The sequence below is a fragment of the Martes martes genome (assembly GCF_963455335.1).
Source record: "Martes martes genome assembly, chromosome: 4".
Lineage (NCBI taxonomy): Eukaryota > Metazoa > Chordata > Mammalia > Carnivora > Mustelidae > Martes > Martes martes.
In genome coordinates, this window is record NC_137891.1 from 33,621,534 (window position 1) to 33,639,194 (window position 17,661).

Below are 17,661 nucleotides of genomic sequence, written 5' to 3' on the forward strand. Positions count from 1 at the left end.
TTGCACAGAGCAGATAGTTGGCCCTTTTGAACTCAGTAATTATGTGAGTCAAATCCTTACTGTCTGTAGTCATGTTATACCTCTTAATCCAATCTGGTCATGATCCCCCTTGAGATTCTGTTGAAAACTATAAAAATTACATTGATGAAAATATTACATAAAATTAACCATTGTTTTGGTAGTAAAATCCACTTAAGAGCCAGAGACGCACCCAAGATCCTTTGCCACATCCACTTGGTACAACTTAAAAACATTTCATTTACTCTTCTCAATTAAATCATTCTTGCTTTTCTTCCAAAATTAATGGAATTATAAAACCTAAGCAAACCATACTGTCATGAATACACATCATGACTTTAAAAATTAGGTTAAAAATTAAAATTTATCCAAACTCTTTGGAAATTTTAAAAAATTGAGCAGAGAAGTAACTCATTATAAAAGAAAAAAAAACTAAAAAAATTACTAAATTTTAAAAAGTGAAAAAAAGTTACAGATTCAAAGATAATAACAAATTTCACTATTCAAATAATTGAACTGAATTACTGATCTAATTTCTAGACACACTTTGATTCTTATTAAGAAATGTAATCTTTAAAGATAGAACAAAATTATATTTATAATGAATTATCCTTCCATTATATCAGATGAGCCTGAATGCCCCCTTTCAGAAACCACCAAACAAAAAGGACTGCAAAAGGAAGAAATATAATAAGTCATCCTTAAATAACCTATAGTGTTTGTAAACAAAGTTTCCAACAATCTCAACTTACTGTAAAACTTTATGCTCTGTTTTGCTTCTTTATAGTTCCTAAAATATACTCAGTATGCCTTAACTATGTTAAAACATACTCCTGAAATATAATAAAATGTATTATTTTTGTAAAGTGAATTTTCTTTTTTGCATTTACTTTCTCTGTATTTTCAAACTTCCAGCGATGTGTTCCCCTCATAGCTGATAACTAAAAGGACCAAGAAGACTAAATAGTTATGGGTAATTTTGACACTTTCTCATAGCTTGTTGGCTGATAAAAGTAAGAAATAGGCATAAATGTGTGAGGTATCCTAGAGATTCATATAATGACATTTTTCTTTTTAGAATATAAATGTATTAATTGAATGCACAAAAGAAAAAAGCTTATGAAGTAATGTATCTTAGGCCAGTGTTAATTGTATTTTTTATTATGCTAATGGTATACTGCATAGAATTAAATGTACCAAATATATTTTGGCATCCAGGATAGACATAAAAATGACTACTGCATGGTACCTCTGACATGTTACAGAAACATTATCTTATTCTAATTCGTATTCTATTCTTTTTATTCTAATAGCATTCTTATTCTAATTCTTATTCTTCTTATTCTAATAGTAAATTCTTATTCTTATTCTAATTTTTATTCTAATAGTAAATTAACTCATGTAAACAAATAAGCTCTTGAAATGGTTTCTAACACCAAAGCCACATAGGATGCCCCAGAAAAACTATGTTCCTAGTTGTAGTTACCAGGATTTACCAGAGAAACAATAATCCAAAAAGTATGGGGGATGGAGAGGAAGATGAACGATGTCTGTTATAATTCATCATTTTAGCTAATAACCCTGCATCCAAGTTTCTGAATTACTTGTAAAAAATCTATTTTCTTTTCAAAATTGAATAGGATTTTGGGGCACCTGGGTGGCTCAGTTGGTTAAGCAACTGGCTTGTCTCAGGTCATGATCCCGGAGTCCTGGGATCATGCGTCTGCTTCTCCCTTTGAATCTCTCCCCTCTCACACTCTTTGTAACGTTCACTCAAATAAATAAATAAAATCTTAAAAAAAACACACACACACAGAATAGGATTTTGACTATGATAATAAAGTGAGATGTGCAGGGATATAAATATCCAATCAAGTTATATATATATATATATATATATATATATATATATATATATATATATATATTCCCCCATCCCCCCTCCGAAAGAGAGAGAAAGCACATAAGCAAGGGGAGGCCAGAGGAAGAGGGAGAAGCAAGCTTCCCACTGAGCAGGGAGCCCAATGCAGGGCTGGATCCTAGGACCCTGGGACCATGACCTGAGCCAAAGGCCACTGCTTAACTGAGCTGCCCAGGCACCCAATATATAATTCTTTTTAACATTACCTATAAGAAAAGGATATGAACACTATTATCTCCTTCTTATACCACTTAAGTTTAGCTAGGCACTATAAATTGATGCAAAATAGCATCATTTCTCACCCAATGCAGTCAATGTAAAAGCCATTATCTTCATGTACTACTTTCCAATATGTCCCAAGTCCTTCATCCTTCACACTGGGTCTTTCTGATATATGTGTGTGATGCCTCTGTACTTAGGCTCTTGTTCTTGTCTAAATAAGCTTTTTTTCAAGGTCTAACTCACGTTCTATACTCTCTACAAAGCTTTTAAAAAAATACCTGCATTAACTGATTTCTCATTTTTCTGTTTAGTTAATAAGTACATTAAGATGTGCTTGTTACTTGCAAGCCACAAGATCCTTTAAAATGTGAAGGGTAAGGCACATTTTCTGAGTATGTACTTGAGGTGCTGTGTTATTTAATCTACACAACAACCCTATAAAGTTGGTACTAATGGTCTAATTTTATAGATAAGGAAATCAAGTGTCAAAGACACTAATTTTCCCAAAGAAACACGGCCAGCAAGTATATTCAATAAAATACTCTTCTGGTCCAGTGCACCATTTATTGTTGACAAGAAAAGTTAATGTACCACTCCAAATGCCTAAATTTTACTTATTATCTCCAAGGAAATTCTCTTTAAGGCTTTTTAATCAACAGTATTATTGATTGACTATATAAAACACTATCCATGGAAATTCACTGTAAGAGTTCTATTCTTACCTCCTAAAGAGTGCATAAAAATTACAGTTGTCTTCACATACATTCTAGTATCGAAAATCTTTTAGAATATTTAGAATATAAAGAATAAAACAGAAATTAAGAACGCATTGTTTAATAATGTGATAGACTACCTAACGTGGATAGTATTGTACTTTTTGATTTTTGATCCCTCATGTTAATAAGTAATGTTTACACAGATAACTCATAAATAACATTAGAAATAGTTTTATAGTCCTAGTTAAAAGAAAGTCTATTTTAGTTATTTAAAAAAAATTTAAGACAGCTCACAATTAGGAGTAATTATGATTTGGTAATCTACAGCACTCTAAAAAAGTGATGAAACCCCAGAGGTCAAATTCCTCCAAAACTTCTGAATTACTTGAACATTTTTGTCAAACTAAAAGATTCATAAAGTTGTAAAGTAAATAAGAATAAAGTAAATAGAATGACATATCAGTTATGACTATACTAGTTATATACCAAAGATTTAAAAGCAAGTCTTTTATCATTAAAGCTACAGCCAATGTCTTAAAATACTGATAAATTATTATGTGTTTGACATAATGGTGAGTATTTTAGTTTGTGAATATAATTCTAGAAGTTAACTTTATTCTATTCTTCACTGCAAAATTTAGACCATATTATTTTCAGAGAAAATATTAAGTCCATTTCTTATCTAAAGAAAAACTTTGTGAAAACTTGAAAGATTTAAAGTCATTTCAGACTTTTTTCTTTCATCACTGCCTTAACAAACTTTCAAAGAACAAGGACTTTATAAATCACTATATAAATAATTTCCAAAGATGATCAAAATTTATTAGAATTCTATAATGTAATAAAAGTATTCATTCAACCACCCTAATATGACTTCTTCCAACTCCTGGTCATGCCCATACGGTTCATCTTCCTTTCATTAGTATCTACTTGATGTAAATTGATTTCTATAGATACCACACCTATAATTACCCTTAAAGACACAGGTCACTGTGAAAAGGTTAAGCAAATAAAAAATAAAATACCACATTAACTTTCATTTAACAATTAATAAAGATATTAATTTAATAACTTCCTATTTCTTCTTAGATCTCAGACACAAAAGCTAATACTTGTTTGACACTATTCAAGATTAGATGTTCCCTATCTTTTCTTTTGGAAAAGTATACTTAACACAATGAAATTATAAGCCCAAATTGAGTATAATCCTAGATTTAGGTGAAAACAAATAAATTTATAAATATTGACAGTGATAAGTATTGGGAACTTCTCAAGGCAGTTGATTTAAGATGTTCTAATTAAAATTGCTTTAGGTCCCATACAAAGAGACTTCTGCATTCCCTTGTTATTTTATCATAATATTCTCTGAACAGTAAACTAAGCTTTCTTTGCTAATCCTTACTTCAAGCCTATTTGACAGTGTGGAGGAAATACCATAGCATTTTTCATTTTATATAGAACCAAACCATGAATTCAAGGGTTAACCAATTTGTTTAACTTAAAAACAAATTAGCAGTAATTAATGTGATTAATGCACTGAAATATATGTTCTTTCCAAGTATGTCATATTTAATGGAGAAAATTTGGAGAGTTCCTCCAAATATAGCAATCAACAAGCATAATTCTTTGAGATGCTTAAAAGGTTTACTGAAAAGCCATGAGGAAAAACCTCTTCATGAATCAGTTTTTGTGTCTGTTTCCTAAACAAACTAGACTTGTGTCAATACTTTTATATATAAAAAGTCACACTGGCTTCCCTGATGAATGCAAAAGACTTTAAATCTCTTGTCTCATGAAGTATATTTACATGTAATGATTGGTTATGATAACATGAAAATAATAAAATGTCTATTTTCCTTATAATTATCTTTATAACCTCATGTGCAAACTCACTAGCTTAACTGGTTTGATTTAACAAAGGACCAAAACTACAAGAGCAAGATGATTTTTTTTAAAGTAAACAAAAGGCTGTTCTTGCTTGTTTTATTTTTTTACACGGTGGTCCTGAGAACACACGTAGGCATTGTTAAGGAAATGGGGTTAGAAGCTAAGATAACAAATATCCAAGTTCCAGATGAAAATATTTTATGGATATACCTTCTTCCTGAAGGCAGTGATTATAGTAAGATCTAATAGTATTTAATCCTATTTACCTGTCTCTATCTGGAGAATAATGGTCATCCATGACACGATGTCTATCCATTCGGCTAATTGTATTATAATGTCCAGCAGCAGAGCGTGTCCCTCGAAGCCCCTGTTCCACATTCCGACTGAAACAGCAAAACCCATTAAACGTATTAATAGACCATAATCATACAATACACTAAGAAATGAGGTTTATTAATAAGGAATATTTCACGTTTTCTGTTTTAACTAATTCAAGTTTTCTGTTTTAACTAATTGCACCTCGGGCTAATGGGATGCATTTCAGCTGGAGGCTGACAGTGAAGTTAGGAGATTGCTGCTGTAACAGAGATAAACATAAACATGGTAGCAATGAGGATAGAGATAAGGATTATCAAAATTATTAATGGATGTTGCCCAGGTTTCTAACAGTGATTTTTTGATGCAATACAGAGGGAGGAATAAATTTGTGTGGAGAAAATGAGCTCAGCATGTTGCGTATAGATAATATTGGTGTGACTTGTTTTAGAAAAATGATTATGATCTGTTTTTTTAAAGATCTAAATTGAAGTCTTTATAAATGATCAATGATGAGTTTTTTTTAAACTACCGTTCTTGGCCTGAACTGTCAACTTACATACTTCTTTTTCATGATAGAATATGCCTCTTACATAGCTTTTGCTATTGTTTTCTGTTAGGCACAGCTAAATCTATTCTAAAACTGCTTATTTTTTTTTTTTTTTTTTAAAGATTTTATTTATTTATTTGACAGAGACAGAGATCACAAGTAGGCAGAGAGGCAGGCAGAGAGAGAGGAGGAAGCAGGCTCCCCACTGAGCAGAGAGCCCGATGCGGGGCTCGATCCCAGGACCCTGGAATCATGACCTGAGCCGAAGGCAGAGGCTTTAACCCACTGAGCCACCCAGGCGCCCCATAAAACTGCTTATTTTTTTTTAGATGTGTTCAAATAGTCTTTCCCTGGTAAAAGTCAAGCATCTTTTTTTTTTTTTTTTAGTTTTTTTTTTTTTTTTTAGTTTTTAAATTTAAATTCAATTAGCCAAGTTATAGTACATCATTGGTTTTTGATATAATGTTCAATGTCCTTTTTATTTTTATTTTTTTTTAAGTTTTGTTTTTTCATTTATTTGACACAGAGAGAGAGAGAGCACAAGTAGGCAGAGAGGCAGGCAGAGAGAGGAGGAAGCAGGCTTCCTGCTGAGCAGATAGCCCGATGTGGGGCTCGATCCCAGGACCCTGAGATCATGACCTGAGCCGAAGGCAGAGGCTTAACCCACTGAGCCACCCAGGCGCCCCTCAATGCCCTTTTTAAAAATAAGAAATGACTGGAGCGGAAGGCAGAGGCTTTAACCCACTGAGCCTGGGGCACCTGGGTGGCTCAGTAGGTTAAAGCTTCTGCCTTTGGCTCTGGTCATGATCCCAGGGTCCTGGGATTGAGCCCCACATTGGGAATCTCTGCACAGCAGGGAGCCTGCTCCCCCCTACCCTGACCCCCGGCCCCCGCCGCCTGCCTCTCTGCCTACTTGTGATCACTGTCAAATAAATAAATAAATAAAATCTTAAAAAAAAAAAAAAAAGGAAAGAAATGGCTTAATTTATTTAAGTTAAAATCCAAAATCTAGCCCTTTCTTAAACTTTAAATTTCAGGGGGATGCATACTGTCTCCCTGGTTACCAAGGAGTATGGGCCCCACCCTTTGGGAGCCTTTTGGGCGCCAATCCTAATCAAGGTGTAATAGGCTGGTTCAAATGTCTACTAGGGTAAATTGTAATTCAATTGGTCACCTAGCATCACTGTGGAGTTTCCTGTGTCTGTTACAATCTCATTGGTCACCTGTACGTGGCCAGGCCCGACCGCATGGCCTTTGCCCTTAAAAGCTAGTCTGTGAAACAGAGAAGGGTCGCCCTCTCTGTAAGAGGTGCGTCCCCAAACGTTCGGTTAGATTCTTGATGCTTGGCGCGAAATAAAGCCTTGCTTGACCTTCGCTTTAAAAAAAAACAAAACTAAACAAACAAAAAAAAACCAACTTTAAATTTCAGATTATAAATATTATTCTATTGATAGGTCTACCACATTTGAGCAATTACTTTTCAGGAGACTTTTAATAATTTTAGTCCCATTTACAAATTTAGTTAATCAATCATTTTAAACTTTTATGAACTTAACATATTTTTTAATTACTTCAATTGTCTAAATTAAGTAAACACTTTCTAGTACTTACATCCTTAAACACTAAATAAAATCTATAAATGTAACAAACCTTAAGTTCTCTTAGATAGCCCAGTACCATGTATAAAATTAAAACCATAAGTAAGAAGTCTAATTCTAAAAATAAATCATTCATTCATTCAAAACAGGCATTCTAAAACTATCATTCTAAGAGTTCAAATTTTCTTAAACTTTGCAAGTATATAAAATGTGAATTCTATAAATATTTCTTGTTAGTAAATATGTTATTTCCAAGGCTCTTACTCCTGTAAGCCTTTCTGTACTTAACTGGATTGATTAGAGTTTTCTAGGAGGCATAAGACCTAGAGCTGTAGATTTTCTAAGACATTCTTCCCCCAACCTGTGTTTTTTCTTTAATTCTTTGCATGATTCCTTCTGACTTTAAAACCCCATCAGAAGTTTATTTCCCCCATTCCTTAAAGCATCAATAACTATCACTGAATAGTGTAGTTAGTTGGCTCTAACTAGATATGCTCAGTATTGATAAGCAACTGAAAAGCTGGGTCTTCTTTATGATTTTGAACTTTCACATAAAAGAATACGTACATCAATCAAAGTTACAAAGTAGCCCATACTTCATATTACTCTCAATATTTAGGTTGCTGAAGAACATATTTGTTTTTACCTTTAGAAATTATTGATGATTCTTTGTGATAGGTAGATTTTTAATATCATCCTACAAATAAAATGTATATGGTTTCTTACCTTTGTGGAGGAGGGACACTGGGTGACCATGACCTAGTCCTTCCTATAACATCTACTCGGTGAGGAGACCCTGATGGTGAACAATGGTTCGATGACATTACTTGTTCTGGCACTGATAATGTGGAGCTTTGAAGATCTCGACCATTGTGTCGATAATCTAAAGGAGCAAAGATTAATAAGAGTACAATTATCTACCCACTAAGTCCTTTTGCATTTTGTACATTAGTGAAACAACTAAGTGTTAGTGAAGTTGAAAGCCTCTGAATATATTAAATGTAAAGCATAAGGAATAAAACAGAATGCCATCATATTTTGTAAACATTTAAATTAAAAATAAATGACAAATTTTTAGATAGCTACTATGTCCAAGGCACGGTGCTAGTTAGGCTAAAACTTGTATATACAGCTAGTTATCTTTACTAAAAGAGGCAAATATATTCCAAAAACACTTTCATCCCTTCAATAAACTAGAAGAGCTTTTAATTACTTTACAACAATTATAAATATTCAAAATTATTAACTTCACAAAAATTCCTAAAAGTCTATGGTTATTTCTCTAAGAGAGAAACAATATTAGAAAGTATCTCGAATACCATCTGAAGTACCAATGTACACTGTTTTTCTTGTAGTGATCAACAGGGCTGAGATATAATAGATGCCTGAGACTAAAAACACGACAGTTTGGAGGAGGGAAACATCTCAATGATTTGACACACTTAGAAAAATGTATTAGAAGTGATAGAACTCAAAGGAATGTTAGAAAGCAATAGATCTTTTTTTTTTTTTTTTTAAGAAAGCAATAGATATTTGACCAGTGGAGAGAAAAGTAGAAGGAATTCAAAGTTGGTAGAAAAACCACAATTTAGTATGGGGCAGCTGTAGGGAAATAAACAGTAAAAGTAAGTTCGACCCAAGTTATGTATGTCTAAAACATCATGAGGCTTGTGATGGAAAAAGCCTGAACATTTCTGGGCAGGAAGTGATATTATCCCCACCACCACTATCTTCATCATGATCACCATGGCTGCTATTGACTTGTACTATGCGCCAGGAACTCTGTGAGGGACTGTACAAAGTGGTGTGCTACAACACTTGTTTCAGAAATAAGTCAGAAAAAGTACTGGTTCATATGTGATTTTTTGCAACATGTTCCCATTTTGCAGTATTATCTGAAATTATGTTCCCAAGGAATGCAGCAAGAAAAAGATCTGGGTGCACATGAATGATTGAAGGAGTGGTCTCAAGAGAAAGGAATTCGCAGAACAGGGCACAGGAAGAAACTAAGTAAGAATGTGAGGTCAGCTTGATTCCACTGGAGGCTCTGGAATGTGAACTGTACCAGAGTTGCTCTGACTTTCAAGAAAGGGTTCTGGACTTTTGTACTTCAGTGTTAGCCAGTCATGACTGAAGACGGCCAGTGGGAAGGGGGTGGGATTATTTTCCGTTTGTCTAAGGTCGATTCTCTGGAAAGTGGGGCAGCTGTGAGTTGTGAGCAGCCAACATTCATGGAGATGGGTAAACCAGCTGAACTAAAGAGGATATGGCTAGAGCACCAACAGTGTCCACTCCGTCTACCAAATAATAGCAGCTGAAAGCAAAGTACATTAACACAGCTGGATGCAGAAAGCTAGAGAAATACAGAATTATATATGATGCCCATTCCTCCCATGTTCTTCCTTTTGGCTCACTTTGGTCAAAAAAACTCCATCTTAGAAGTATTTCTTGCATGGGTTCTTCCTGGTTTTATGAATATTTCCCTTGACACCATAACTTTGCAGACTTCTCCTCCTTTCCATCTAGACATACTCCTTCCACCAAGATACCTTCATCTTATTTTTAAATTCCACAGTTAACACTTTTTATGCTTAAAAGTTAACATGACTTTTAAAATTGTGCTTGTACTTTCATTTTTAGTGTTTTAATTACGAAGCTACATGAGTTTTGAGTGGTCTGATCTAACCTGTTTTCCCAGATGCCCTGTTGTTTTTAGTACATGACTTTGCAGAGCACAAGGTTTTTTCAGGAACCCATAAATGATGTGAAAGAACCAACTCTGCAGTTCTGCAAAGATTATCCCCATTTTGGAGCACCTGGGTGGTTCAGTCTGTTAAGCATCTGCCTTCTGCTCAGATCATGATCCCAGGGTCCTGGGACTGAGTCCCACATCAGGCTCCCTGCTCAGTAGGGACCCTGCTTCTCCCTCTGCCTGCTACTCCCCCTGCTTGTGTTCTCTCTCTCTCTGACAAATAACTAAAATCTTAAAAAAGATATTATCCCCATTTTACATTTCAGGAAACTGAAATTTACATTGGGAAATTTACTAAGAAATTTAAATTAAGTGTCAAGTATAGGGCCTGGGATTTAAAGCAAATTCTATCTCACTCCCGATGTTCTCACTGTGCTCTAAGACTACAGTGATCTTTCATGATCAAAATAATAATTAAGAAAGATGAAGCTGACAGCAGGATACAATTCAACCTAAAGGTTAGAGAAATTGCAGCAAGATTAATTTCTCCTACAAAATGTAGAACAGATTGTCCAACAGAACTCTCTAAAATGATTAAAAATGTTCTCTATCAGCACTGTCCAATATGGTAGCCACTAGACACACATGACTACTGAGGCCCTGAAATCTGGCTAGTGTTAAGGATGAACTGAATTTTTAATGTATTTATTTTAAATCAATTTAAATATAAATAGCCACATATAGCTAGTGGTACAATGTTGGAGTATGACAACTGGTAGTGGGAACAGACTACATGGGGAAAAAATCAATACGATCATTCATTCAACAAATATTTATGACTATATGAGCATGTTATTCTATGAGCTACAGTGAGCAAAACAAAAAGCTTTGCCCTTGCGGACCTTAAATTCCAGGTGGAATGATAGAAACAACAAACATCCCAGTAAAAAATTATATGATATGTTTGAAGGTGATTAAGTGTTAAAAGGGAACACAATACAGAGTAAAGGAAGACCAGAATGTCAGAATAGGGAAGCATTTTTCAATTTCATGTAAGGGGGTCAGGCATAGACAGGACTCACTGAGAAGCTGGCATCTCAGAAAGACTTGAAAGAAGTTAGATGATTTGCTATATGGATATAGAGAGAGGAGGGTTGCAAGACAAGTTCAAGGACCCCAAGATAGGAGTCAGTCTATCATGTTCACAATAGCAGGGAGAAGAGGGTGCTAGTAATGGAGCAATGGAAGAGATCAGAGACACTTGGAGGAAGGAGCCTTGTGTTGCCTTGTAAAGATGTTTGGCACTTGATCTGAGTGATTTTTAGCTCATTAGAGGATTTTGAGCAGAAACTAAATATGACCTATCTTCCTTAAACAGGATCACTTCAGTTGCCATGCTGAGAACAGACTGAAGGAAGAAAGGCAGTACGTCAGGCAAGAGATGAACCAGGATGACAGCTACGGAGACATGGAAAATAATCTGATTCTGGGCATATTCTGAAGGTAGAGGCACTGGGACAATTTTGACCAAGATTTGATGTTGGACATAAGAGAAAGAGGAGGACAAGAACAAATCTAAAATTTTAATCAAGTAAAAGATGGAGTTATCATTAAATAACTTCAGGTTTGGTGGGAAAGATCAGGAGTTCAGTTTTAGACATGTTTAGTTGAAGATATCTGCTACATTTCCAAGCACAGATGTCTAGTGGGCAGTAGAAAATAAAAAAATTAGATACAAATAAGTGGTTGTGACTGGACATGTGTGAAGTTTAGCATACAGATGCTATTTGAAGGATGGGACTTTGAAGAGATGTCATCACTAGAGTGGTGAATGTAGACAGCAATTAAGTCCAACAATGGAGTCTGGGGACATTCTAATATGAACCAACAACAATTTGTCATCAGATACAAGAGCAAGAAAAGGGAAGAAATAAATGACTCTTAACATCTGATTAGCCCACCAGGAAGTTAAAAGTATACTACAAATTGGTGCCTGGGTGGCTCAGTTAGTTAAGCGTCTGCCTTCAGCTCAAGTCATGATCCCAGGGTCCTGGGATGGAGCCCTGCATCGAGCTCCCTGCTGAATGGGAAGCCTGCTTCTCTCTCTTTCTGCCCCTCCTCCTGCATGTACGGGCGCAGGCACATAAGCTCTCTCTGTCAAATGTTAAATGTCAGATCTTTGGGGTAAAAAAAAAAGTATACTATACAGAGAGAAATTTAGAAAGTTTACCAGTTTGGAAAGGAGGAGATAATAACATTCTCAGCCTCATAGGCAAATAGTTATACATGCGGAAAAGAACCTTGGAAAAGGCATTAGGACTGTCAATAAAGTTTTGAGTAGCATTTATAAAAAGAGCATTGCTGAAATCCGAGGTAAGGGAATATATATAGAAAAAAGAGACATGACTATGGAATTTAAAGGAGACTACTGAGAAAAGGAAGAAGAGTTACTACAAGAAGAAAATTCAAATAATGCAGTCTCATGAAAACTAAAAAGAAACAAAGAGCTTTAAGAAAATATTCATTATTAATAATATAAAGAGTTACTCAGAAGTGATAAAAATTGAGTATTGGGGTTAGGTAATTAACTTAGGAAATCAGAATATTATATGTGACATTTAAGGGCTAATATTAAAACTTCACTCTACCTTCCCAATGGAAAATAAATTATTTACATGTGTTTGTATATTGGTTCATGTCAGAGTAGAAAATAATACTAACATTCTAAGTGGCTACAAACTCATATTTTATATATATGTATATTCCATTTATTTGCATTGTCAGGTGAGTCAACTGGTTCAAAGAAGAGTTAGTTACAACCATTCTCCTTTACCTACTCAGTATACCACTGGGGCACAAAAATCCAAGCCAGCAGTTGTTTCCCTGAGAACCCTAAATTTCAATATCAATCAAAGGTTCTATTTACTTTGAAGAATAATATTAGCAATGCAAATATAAAAAATTACCTCTGACTTGAATTAGTCAGAATAAACAAAGTAAGTAAGCACATGGGAAATATTACCTCTAGCATAGTTAATTTTCAAGACATCTGCCTTGCAAACTTGGAAAAATTAAATAAAGCAGCTGAAACTGTTCATTATTGAGAAAAGGCTGATAGTTCACGTTAAAAGGGTTTTGAATGGTTGTAACAGATACTTTGAATTTGACAGACACGTAATGTGCAGTTGGAAATGAATCCCTTCATATGGAGAACAAAGTAATAACAGATTTGCTGGTGTCTAGACTTAGACTAGTTGTTTAAAATGCTAGTTAACATGGGGGTAAGAAGGTAGTATGTATATGAATTTATGCAATTCACGTTCAAAATGCCTCAGGAACAATTTCATAGAGAATGTAGGTTTGGTTCAGCTGATAGTCAAATTACTTGATAAACTATTGATTGAAGTATTTAGTCTCTGTTGATACTACTATTAATGATGGAGTTTAAAACAAAAAGGACATTAAAAAAAGAAAAAAAAATTTTTAACAGAATTAACGTTTAAGTCTTAGTTATCATGTTACTTATGTAAATGTAATTTACTAAAGTTATGAGCCCACAAAAAGATAACATCTCAGAAACCACAATCATTGGGGTAGGGAGTAGGGTGGTGGGGTTATGGACATTGGGGAGGGTATGTGCTATGGTGAAGTGCTGTGAAGTGTGTAAACCTGGAGATTCACAGACCTGTACCCCTGGGGCTAATAATACATTATATGATTACAAAAAAAATTATAAAACAAAAACAAACCATACATTTCCCTTGTTCCCCAACTGAATGTGAACTCTTCTAAAGTAGAGAGATGGTTTACACAAAGAGCTCAATAAACACTGGTTAAAAAAAAAAAAAAAAAAAAAAAGAACCACAATCATAATCCTGATTTTCATGTTGATAAAAAGAATATGGAAAAAAAAGAATACAGTGATGCTTCAAATTTCTAACAGTAACAGATTTTGAGGATTTGAAATCATCTTCATTTTTTTTAGTCGTCAGGTAAATTTCCAACTATAAATCGGGCAATATTTTAAAACTACAATACCATAATTTGAAAATAAAGCTGCACCTGATATATAATCAACATAGCAATGAAAAAAATTTCAAAAAGCACAAATATTTGACATATTTGGGTATGTTGGTGATGTCAAAATATTTTTTTTACCCTATTATGCAGTATAAAGAAGTTTCGATTATACAAGAACTCTTCAAATTTATGGTGAAATCCTTATTATTTAGTAGTTTAAAAATAAAAAGCTTGGAAGTATTCACTTAACTGATACATTTCAGTAAGAATATTCAGTTTAACAAGTGATACAAGAGTTCTAGCAACTGGAATCATTCAAGGGGTTAAAATGCCATGAGGTTGTTTCTTTGGGGGGGTATGGATAAAGAGGCAAGTTCTTTCTTATTTTACTTATTATTTAATCTGTTTATTGGTAGATAGTGACGAATAACCCTTCCTTTTTATTACTATAAAATAATTCTGAAATTCTTACCTGATACTATACCAATTCCATCATCACAGTCATAGTCAGAAACTTCACTATCACTTATTCTTTTTGACCCTATGAAGCAAACAATAGCAATAATTAAAGTTGCTGATTATTAAGGAAAAAGAAACCTCCTCATCAACCTGAAAACAAATGAAAGAATTTTGAATGAAATACTTGAGAATAAAAAATAGAGAAGGAAATTCATTATGAGCTCACACTTACTTTCATACGTATTTTATAATGTGAAGACAGCATTCTTAAAATAAATTCTTAAAATGTGTAAAATAAATTTCCTAAATGCCCTAAAGCTTGAAATAATATCAAATACTAAAAAATATATAATACTAAATGATACATGTATGCGATTTGATGTTGATTGATAAAATTCACTGAACAAAAAGCTAAGTCTAAAATAGCTAGGTTAAGTCAGTTTCAGATGCTTTTACAAGGGCACTTTAGTCTATATAAATTTCAAAGCAAACAATATGTTATTTCAAGAACATTCATGTGCCTTTTTCTAATATGCATAACTAATAAATTAAATGTACTCAATTCTTCATTTTTCACACTCATGGAAAAGAAGTATAATTTAAGACATCTTAAACAATATTCTTTTAGTATTAGTTTAGCTGTTCCTCCATTGCTTTGAAAAGAAAATGAGAAATAAATCATCCATAAACTTATTAATATATCTAAATTGTATATTGATTACACACAGTTACATTTTCTAAGATATAGCCTTAAAACAGAACAGTAATAATTAACATAATTAAAGACCTCTATTACAAAATTTTAAAATGTTAATCATGCTATGGCAAAAATAGCACTGAATTGATGGTTAAAGCAGAATGTCTTCAAGCTTAATTATGAAATACATCACATACATAAGTAAGCATGCTATTTGTTTTTTAATATATTTTTTCTCCTACATGTGTCCCAAAAATAGGCACATCTTACACAACAGAATCCCTTATTACAGTATTTTTTCCTTCTTTACAATCAGAAAATTCCTAATAAATGAAAACAGTGTTATTTCAAGAAATGACTACTTTTGTCTACTTACACCATACATTATTCATTAAATAGATCAAATTCAGTTATCACACAGTAAATGCTTTCCTGTAATGTATATAAAACACTGAGAGCTCACGTTTTATAAGGTGTCTAAAGTAGCAATAATTAAACGTTCTAGGAATGCCCTCTAATATTTCCAACTTCTTCTTAGAAATACTCTGTACTTTTTTTTTTTTTTTTTTTTTTTTGGTTTGTTTTTACCCCTGCACTCTTGAGAAAGGGAAGAGTCTGTTGCCAGGAACTTTTATTTTCCTACTTTTAATGGTTACATAAATGACATTGATCTGTTTTGATCATATGGTCTCACTGAATGGGTTCCCTGCTATTTTCCTTCCAAAGCCTTATATCATAAAACTTTAAACTCAATCAAATCATAGGCTCTTACAGCCCCAACTGATATGGAAACCACAGTTACCACACAATAGCCCAAAAGACTGAGCACGAAAGGATTTACAGAATTAGTGTATACATTATAAATGGATTTGGGGAAAAAGGGGTTACCTCAGATGAAGCTATTGAGGAGAGACATAATAAGAATTCCTATTCAGCTTATAACAAGATTTCACCTTATAAATGTAAATGTTCAAGGACAGGGTAATGATAGTTTAATGTGTCAGATATACTACAGCATAAAGATTACAAGCTTTTGGTATTGGTCAAGAATCAGATCTGCCTCTCATGTAAGATAAGAATGACGCCAGCAAAAAATGAAGTTTATTTTATTAGCTTTTGTGAGTGGTCTTGCGAGGGTTTGTGCATAGAGTTGGGGGATAGTTGGGTATATGTGATTTGCAATTGTTGCTTCCTTCCAAATCTTATTATGTTGCTGATGGAAGTCAATCTATTTTACTAGTAATTCTAGAGGTTAAATATACTGCAATTATGTTATCTCTACTTTAATCTTGTCATTTAACATTCTGATGAATTCAAGTACTTAAGTTTAATGTCATTGAATGTATCAATCTTTTTTAGAAGTAGTGTTTTCAGTGTCTTGTTTAAGAAATTGTGCCTAAGCTTATGAATGGACAGATATTCTCATATTTTTTTCTAAAATTTAAAAAATTCTGTTTTTAGCATTTACATCCTTGCCTATTTTGAAACGAGTTTATGTATGGTATGAGATAAGGATGCAACTTTGCTTTTTCCACACGTATAACACATATTTTGGCATTATTTAATAATTCCACCTTCCCCAAATGATCTGTGATGTCACCTCGGTTATAAATAAACGTATCCTATCTGCTAGGATCTATTTGGTTCTCTATTTTTTCCCCCTTGTACTGGCCATTTATCTATAAACCAATAACTCACTCTCTTTGTTATTATATTGTTATATATCAAAAAGCAAATCCATCATAACTCGAACATTTTCTCTTCCATATAAATTTTAGGTTCAGGTTATTAAATTGCACAAAACGTCCTATTGGAATTTTGATATGAACTGCAATGAGTCAATACATCACTTTAGGGAGCTTTGGCGTGTATTACAGCATTGTTTACTAGCCAAGAGATAGGCATTCTCCATTTAAGTTTCTGTGATATTTTTAACTTTGCTCAAATTTCCCACATTGGTTGGATTTATGCTTTGCATCTTATCATTTTCATGGCTATAAGAAATATTGTTAAAATTCTGATTACTAATCTAATTGTTCATATATGGAAATACTTTATTGTAAAATAATGTTAACCAACCACCTTGTTAAAGTCTCTCTTTTTACTTCTAATGAATTTTATGTGGTTCAATTTGGATTTTTCTCCATAAACAATCTTGCTAATCCTAAAGTCTTTCTTCTTCCTTTTTCTTGTCTTTCTACGCTGATAATCACAATGCTGGAAAGAAGCAATTAAATTTTATATTCCTTTTTAAATCCTAATTTTAAGTGGGATTTTTCTAGTATTTTACCATTAAAAATGATATCTGCTGGCGTTACATTTTATCAGGTTGAGGAAGATCTCTTAAATTCAGTGATATTTCATTAAGGATTTTTACACTTTTATTGACAAGTGATTCTGATCTTTAAAATTTTCCTTTCACTAACCTTTTGGTTTAGGATCAAGGCTATACCGGCACAATAAAAACTTGAGAATTAGTCTGATTTATTCTCTGGTTAAATTTGTGTAGGACTGTAAAAAAAAAAAAAATCTGTTGTTTGAAATTTTGATGGAGCCCATCTATAAA

General features: G+C 33.4%; 1 protein-coding gene across 28 annotated transcripts in view; it reads right to left on the reverse strand.

The window, feature by feature from the left end:
- Positions 1-17,661, reverse strand: part of RIMS2 (regulating synaptic membrane exocytosis 2) — a gene marked incomplete at its 5' end in the record, with an annotated part of 588,318 nt that overhangs the window by 217,139 nt on the left and 353,518 nt on the right. For all 28 annotated transcript variants that reach the window (XM_080803094.1, XM_080803113.1, XM_080803090.1 and 25 more), the window contains 3 exons: positions 5,031-5,147; positions 7,954-8,110; positions 14,412-14,480. In XM_080803094.1, coding sequence (XP_080659220.1) covers positions 5,031-5,147; positions 7,954-8,110; positions 14,412-14,480 — 343 coding nt within the window. The remainder of the gene's footprint in view (positions 1-5,030; positions 5,148-7,953; positions 8,111-14,411; positions 14,481-17,661) is intronic.